This window comes from Perissodus microlepis, chromosome 14 (genome assembly GCF_051167445.1).
Source record: "Perissodus microlepis isolate ML-2025 ecotype Zambia chromosome 14, ASM5116744v1, whole genome shotgun sequence".
Taxonomy (NCBI): Eukaryota; Metazoa; Chordata; class Actinopteri; order Cichliformes; family Cichlidae; genus Perissodus; species Perissodus microlepis.
Window position 1 is genome coordinate 6905902 of NC_140474.1, and position 7069 is coordinate 6912970.

Here is a 7069-nt window from a genome sequence, read left to right on the forward strand (position 1 = left end):
ATTTAACCTCCATTCCCTTAACTGCCCCGTTTTTCTTGGTAAATTTGCAATTTCTGTGATCGGACTGATCAGGATCCATAATGAATGTACTGATGATACCTTGTGTTGACATGAGCTGATCTTCAGAGTCAACAGTATTAACAAGTAAGAAGAAATTCACCCTAGATGAAAAATAAATGAGGGTACCAGCGCAGGAAGATAAGTAGCGATATGTTTATTTTACAAATTAATTATTTAGGAGAAAACTTGTTTTATGTGCAAGCGTTTCTGTCATTGCTAAAAGGCTAAAATGTTTATTCAGTTTGCAGCCTTGAGCGATGTGCTTTAAAATGATGAAGTGTGTCAGTCTGCTCTGCCGCCGTCTCTCAGTCTGTTGATAGCAACAACACACAGAGGTTATCTAACGATCGTTCTGTACTTAAGGAAGGAATAACAACGCAGGATGGTGGTTATTGGAGTTCAACTGAAGATTTCATGAACAGTATATGTCACTGAAGAAAAGAACAAGTAAAATGAGTCATGTCCAGTGCACAAAAAAATCCAGATGGCTTTAATAATCAAGAAAATGCAAGAGTGGAGAAACACTGAAATGAAAACCACAACCTCAGGTCTACATGGTGTCACGCGTTGTAAGTTTATATGGCTACAAAGATTGCAGGAGGCAACAGTGCGGTCTTTCACTGATCAAAGTGTTTGAGTATCCTTCAGCCCCAATTGGTGTTTTCCCTGTATTGGAAGATGGAGTAAGTCGGTTAGTCTGGATTATATACACAGCAAAGTTTCTTTATTAAAAATACACAAAGATATTTATCTCAATTCACCAGGACGTCATTTATAAACAGGAATAATAAAGATGATGTTTATAAAGGGAACGCATTTTGAGGTACATGCGAAGGACATGACTTAAAAAGTTATTCACTTTTTTTTGCTCAAAATATGAATCAAACTTCTACAAACCATAACAAGTTTCAAACTTCACACCTTCAACATAGATTTCTGGAAAAGCACTTGCAATCTGTAAGGCCAAGCTTTCTCAGGTTTTCTCATATATGACAAAGTAAAAGTTTATATTTGGAAATTGTTGAAGTTGTAGTTGTGTAGAATTGCTGTAGGTTCCCTTTAACAGTGAAATTGTCTTCACCTGTATTTAAGAGCAAAACTCCTCTCTAACAACTTAAACTCTGAGACAAATGACATCAAAACTATTTGCATTATTAAATGTTAGGGAACTTATTTGAGGGGGGGGGGGGGGGGATTTGCATGAACCGCTTCTTTAGAGCAGATATATGTGAAGACATACACAACAAAATCAGCTGTCCTCTACATCCAGTCCAGTGAAGTAAAACGTTATCCTGGCCCCTTCCTCTGTATCGTACAAAGCCTGGCAGGTGTACGTCCCGGCTGCTTCACTCTGAAGCTCCTCTATGACTAAAGCGGAGGTGTTCACAGGCACATGCATGCGACCCAAGTTGCTGGACTGAGATTGAACCTTCGGGCCTTGCCCATAGTTATAAGCCAAAGCTATATTATTATCGCTTCCTGGTTTGGTGAAGCCCCAGATGAAGATGGTCGGCATAATGGAGCCACAGTCCAAGGTGACCGAGCCGCCCACAGTTGCATTGGTATGGGAACGGATGTATTCCACCTCCTCGGGGTCAAATATCTCCAGACCTGCAACACAAGACAGGCAGAGTCAGTTACCTGCCTGTGACTGTGTGCAAAGAAAAGCTCTTTTTTTCTGAAGTAGACCAAAGCAACATTATTGACAGATTTATGCATTAATTGGTGTCCTTGGAAAACTTTTTTAAGACCTCACAGTTTGTTGCAAAGGAATCGTGTCAGCATAAACAACACATAATTAAACACTTACAGCTTAACGCCTCTGGCCACTTGATAGATCACATTTTATGATATCTCCGCCTGAGCTTAGCAATTTGACAAAATAATGATACCGGTGTGTGATAAAGAGAAATTCTCCTTGCCTCAACTCGCCTCCACCTGAACATTTTAAGCTTAAAGTACAATGAGCCTTTACCGTGTAGCGGAAGAGCCATCCAGCAGAGGAGAATGCAGAGATAAGGAATCATCCTCAGTCTCTCTGCGGTGCCACAAAGTTTCATCTGGAAATCTCAAGCCAGGGGGCTATTTAAAGCCTATCACAGTGCTGATAGTGTGTCCCTCTCCACTCTACACTGCTGTACACACTGAGAGTGACTGAGCGAGGCAGGGGGACTGACAGGGAGATTTCTTTCAAACTACACTGGATTCCCTTTAAATTATTCATCAATGCTTCCACCTCCCCAGTGTTGCTCCATTTTGCCTGTCTCTCCAGCTCTCCACTCATGACTGGGCTAATGGCTGGACCTGAGAGTAAAAGGTGTAGGGTGTCACGGTGATGCCATCTCTTCATATATTATTGAATAAACCGGTGCAGATAGTCTTTTCAGAAATTCCATCACTTCCAGCGTGAAATGGAAACGAGGGTCTAGCAAGGTCAGAAAATCGCTAGCTCCTATCACAACGAGTTATTATTTACCCTATGAGAAGCACGCAACCTGAATAAATCACTACACATTCACACAATCTTCCTCATGCATTGTGTCATCCAGTCTTTGACTCATGGAAGCAGTATACCCTTAAAAATGCATGTTTTTGTATTATTCATGTATGGATATTAGTCCAAAAATCCTTAAACTGCTTGTTCAAGTTGGACATTCATTCACTTATCTTTGTTGTTACAAAAATAGTCTGTGTTTGGACTAGATTTGGGGGGAGACAAACGTGAATATCATTAGCAGAGCCACCCAGCAGCTTCCAGTAAAAGCAAACTGGAAACTGTTTCTCAGAGCATCTGGCTAATGTTTGGGCCTGCAAGCTGCAGCAGTAGAGGCTGAAGCTGCACTCCATAAAACTGCTCTAACTGTGCACAGCTCCAGACTAGGCTGTGGAGCAAGCTCTAATTACTAAGGGCTTCATCTTTAACTCTTTTTTAGAGGGGAAAGGGGGACTAAATTTAGAAAGTGTCTGGAAAACAAACAGATATAAAACAAACACATTTTGTGAGGACTTTAACCCCTTAATGCCCTGTGTATCTTATTTGATACATGCAGTTTTTTGAGATATGTCCATCACAAAAGTTTGTAATGAGTTCACTGTCTTGGAAACCTTTAAACATGGAGCTACCTTTTAGAAGGAGGTGTTAGCATATTTTCTTACATACCACTTCTATTTAAATATTATTATATCATATTAATCTCTTATAACTGGCCCAAAATCACAGGATAAAAGAGCAATTTCCAGTCACTGAAGAGGAAAGGGTGATAGGGCTGAAAGCTCTGGGAACAACTTAGTAAGGCAAACTTCTACAAAATGGGGGGTAATTTATATTGTATCTGATCATCATAAAATAGACTTCAGATGAGAAATGAACTTATTTGGCACGCCAAAAGTCTCGGCCTGTGCCAGTGCAGCTCCGGTCACACCACTACCCTGCAGCTGCTATGAGCTGTATGTCCAAGTTATGACAAAAGACAGAAGAAGCGTGAGTTGTCATTAATGAGACTAGCAAGTCCCTGTTCCGCTGGCGAAAGAGCTGACCAAATTCTTTACTGGTGAAGCACATCCTTTCGAAGCACTGTAGTCCTGCATACAAGGAGCTGCCACATCTGCTGGCTGCCTGCCTGATTTGCTGCCTGGCTGCTTGCAAATTTTTTGAAAAATGGATAAGAAAAAGACCAGGCGACTGGAAAATGTGAGTCGTTTTAAAAGCAAAATGTTTTTTGGAAGGTGGTTGTTGTCGGCGGTGGCCTTCGTGGGGAGTTAGTGATGAAGGCTTCTTATCTGGACCCTCTTAGCCCTGTAAAAGCTTTCAGGTGCAGTGCCCCATTGAGCAGATCCGGCCAGGCCGAGCTCTTGCAGCTTTTTTTTTGTTCTTGGCAGAAGATGAGAGAAGAAAATCAGACTCAGATAACTGAGACTATAGAGGGGTCTGTGTAACACTTAACTGCCACCCCAACATGTCCCACCCTCCCAGACTGTGAGATCTTGGCAATAATGCACTTTATGAGACAGCAGAGCTAGCAAAACAGGTGGGTTCCTTGAGTGTGCCCTATGATTAGATCAGTCATTACCACTGGCATTGTTGAAATCAAAGATAACCTCTCATTGTAGAGGACCACCTGTATTGGAATGTGTTACTAAAGCTAAACAGAAGATGATTCAGTCGCTGGATGAGAAAAAAGGTCTGGCCTGGCTTACAGTAAGGAGTGTGTGTTTTCACTTATTTAATGATTCCTTTATTTTTCCATTTGATAAAAAACTGCAGTGCAACCACTGTGTTTATTTTTTCAGAGCGTTACCCAGTTTTTATTAATGTGAACTTCCTCCTATTTCTAAGTGTAAGTGTCTTCTGTTCCTCATTGTCCTCAGACTTGAGTCTCATGCTGGCTGCAGCTGGCAGGTTTCCTCTTCCCCACTTTTTCTTCTCTTGACGGTTGGGTCATGGACCACACATTGAGGAGGTGGAGCGAGACTGTTGTATTACTCTAGTAGACAGGCTAACATATATTAGCCACCCTACCATATATGTCTTCTCTATCATCATCTATCTGCCAGGCAAGCAGAGTGAAGAGGTAAGCCAAGTTTTGCAGAGGTTTGCGCTCGTAAAACACAGAAGCCCATCCCTCATGACCTCTATTTCCCTCCTGGCCGGCTTCTCATTTGTCTAGTCTTAGACTTCACCATTCCTCTGCAGAGGGCTCCCTGTTGGGGCTTCACCTGAATCACTGAGCAGAGCACAGCACAGCTGACTGGCCTTGGAACAAGGGCAGCAGGAAGGGTCCTCTCCACAACTGAGCCCCAAGAGTGCACAAACACAAAATGTCATCTTAAATCTGCAGTTCTGCAGTTATCCATTTGTTTCCATGCTGCTATCCAAGTTAAACTTGGTAAGTAGCAAAACAGATCACTAAGATTCAAATACACAAGAATACTGAAATGATCAAATATTACAACCAATTAAAATGAGTACAAGGTAGAGAATAAACCACATCCATAAAACAGCTGTTCACTGTAGTTAAAAAAAAGAGCTTAATTGCTTCCTTGCCGAGAGGTCGATGAGAAGATTGATACCTCTGTGTACAGCTGTTTCCAGGAGCTGATTAGTTAATCACCGAGTCTTGAAGTGCAAATTTAGGGAGCCACCATATAATTGAGGGCTGCACAAAAACAAACAAACAAACAAAACTGTTCTAGTGAGTCTTTGCAATGTGTCTTTTAGATAGGATAGATAAAGCTGAATGAGTAACCCAGAAACTTCTTTTTATTTTTGAAGCATGCAAAGACTGATGTCATGGTGAGACATTGTTAGACAGATTGAAGGTTAGCTGTAAATAACACAAATGTTAACTGATGACAACAAAGACACTAAATCTGACTTTAGTCAAGACTAACAAAGTCAAAAGAAAATTTTCAGTCATTTTTATGTTAAGGCCTGTATTTTATGGTGGACTCTTCCGAAGCATACCTGGATGGCCCTAACACTTGCTGGAGCAGAAGAGACTGGCTACATGTAGTCTGGAAATGAATTTGAACAATCTGAAGCTACAAACTAATGCACGACACTCAGGCATAATGCATAATCCTTCTTCTCAGTTCTGGGATTGTGTTGTCAAGCATTACTCACTGTACACTTCTACATTTGCACACACACAATTCCAGAGATGATGTCAACTAACACTAGAGCAATACTTTACCTTGTGGTAGAGCCACATTTGCCCATTTTGTTAATGTGTGCCAGTAACTTTGTAAGACTATCAGTAATGCCTCCCAAGTATAGAACAAAGTAAGCATCAGTGATAACAGATATGACATTGAGGGGTGCTCCTAAATGTAGAAGTTGTAGAGTAAGCGGAAACTGCAGGCAGGCTAAAACAACTTAAACTGTGTCCTCTAAAGGAGATTTATGAATATGATGCACTAAATAGCTGAACATCACTGATGTGGGCTGGCATTCAGATCAACTGCCATCTATTGATTTTGTAGCCTGCGATTAATTCTTTTAAACAAATGTTATTTGGGTGGCCTTCAAGTAGACTGAAATATTAAGATTGCAAAACAACATAACTTGTGTAAACGATTTACTTGAAACAAGTGTTGTTCTCTTGAGACTAGTGGAAAGATCTGCTTATTCTGCCTCATTTCAAAATGTTTACACACACTGAGTCCTGTAACACGAGGACCAACTCTGGATCGAACAGAAGTAGTTTCATTCCACTGACAGAAGAAACCAGACTGATACTAAAAACTGTCTGGCTGAGGCCATTTTTTACAGTGTGCTGGTCTGAGTGGTGCTTGAAACGTGCTAAGTTGGGTATGAAAATCGCAGAACTACAGAGATCCATGTCTTTGGTCCATGTCAGGGAACGTGCAAAGTCCTCAACTAGTTGACCTGGAAAGAACCAGATGGGGATTGGGATTTAAGGACCATAGAGGCCTTCTGCAAACAACATGTGGAAAGGCTTTGGTGGCTAATGTAGCGTGGAGTATTTATGTACTGAGCAAAGACTTGACCACTGTCCATCAGGATACAAGGAGCAGATATGCCACATTCATCCGTGACCTCAGCAACCATTTCCACAAGACCCCCTCATCCAGACCAGCTTCCCTCCACCACCCCTTCTCCTGCCTTTCTCCCCACGGGACACTCATGCTGCTCCTGGTTCAGCTGTTTATTGTACAGTAGCTCAAACCCACAATCCTCTCTGAGCAGGTGGTCTGCCATAGGCCTCTTTGTTTTCCAGAGTCTCCCATGGCAGCTGAGGCCATAGAATAGAAGACACGTGCAATAATCGAGATCTAGGGGGTTTTAAAAAATGTTTGGTTTAATTGATTTAGTTTGAATGTCATCATAGATGAGATGAGTGAGGCTGACACAGTGCTTTGCTCAGTGAGTATTCTTTTTTTTTGTGGTATGACAAAGCTACTTTATTTTGTAATGCCTATAGGGTAATACTGGAGGCAGTAGTGAAGCAGCAAGGTCAGTTTAAATGCTGCCACAACAAATATTAAA

General features: G+C 41.5%; 1 protein-coding gene across 1 annotated transcript; it reads right to left on the reverse strand.

Moving 5' to 3' along the window:
• Positions 1-1253: 1253 nt before the first annotated feature.
• On the reverse strand, positions 1254-2229 carry LOC146373347 (uncharacterized). Its single transcript, XM_084950754.1, has 2 exons — positions 2036-2229; positions 1254-1671 (listed from the first exon to the last, which is right to left on the reverse strand). The coding sequence occupies exons 1-2, from the start codon at positions 2118-2120 to the stop codon at positions 1310-1312; spliced, it is 447 nt and encodes a 148-aa protein (XP_084806880.1). The 5' UTR covers positions 2121-2229; the 3' UTR covers positions 1254-1309.
• Positions 2230-7069: the final 4840 nt, after the last annotated feature.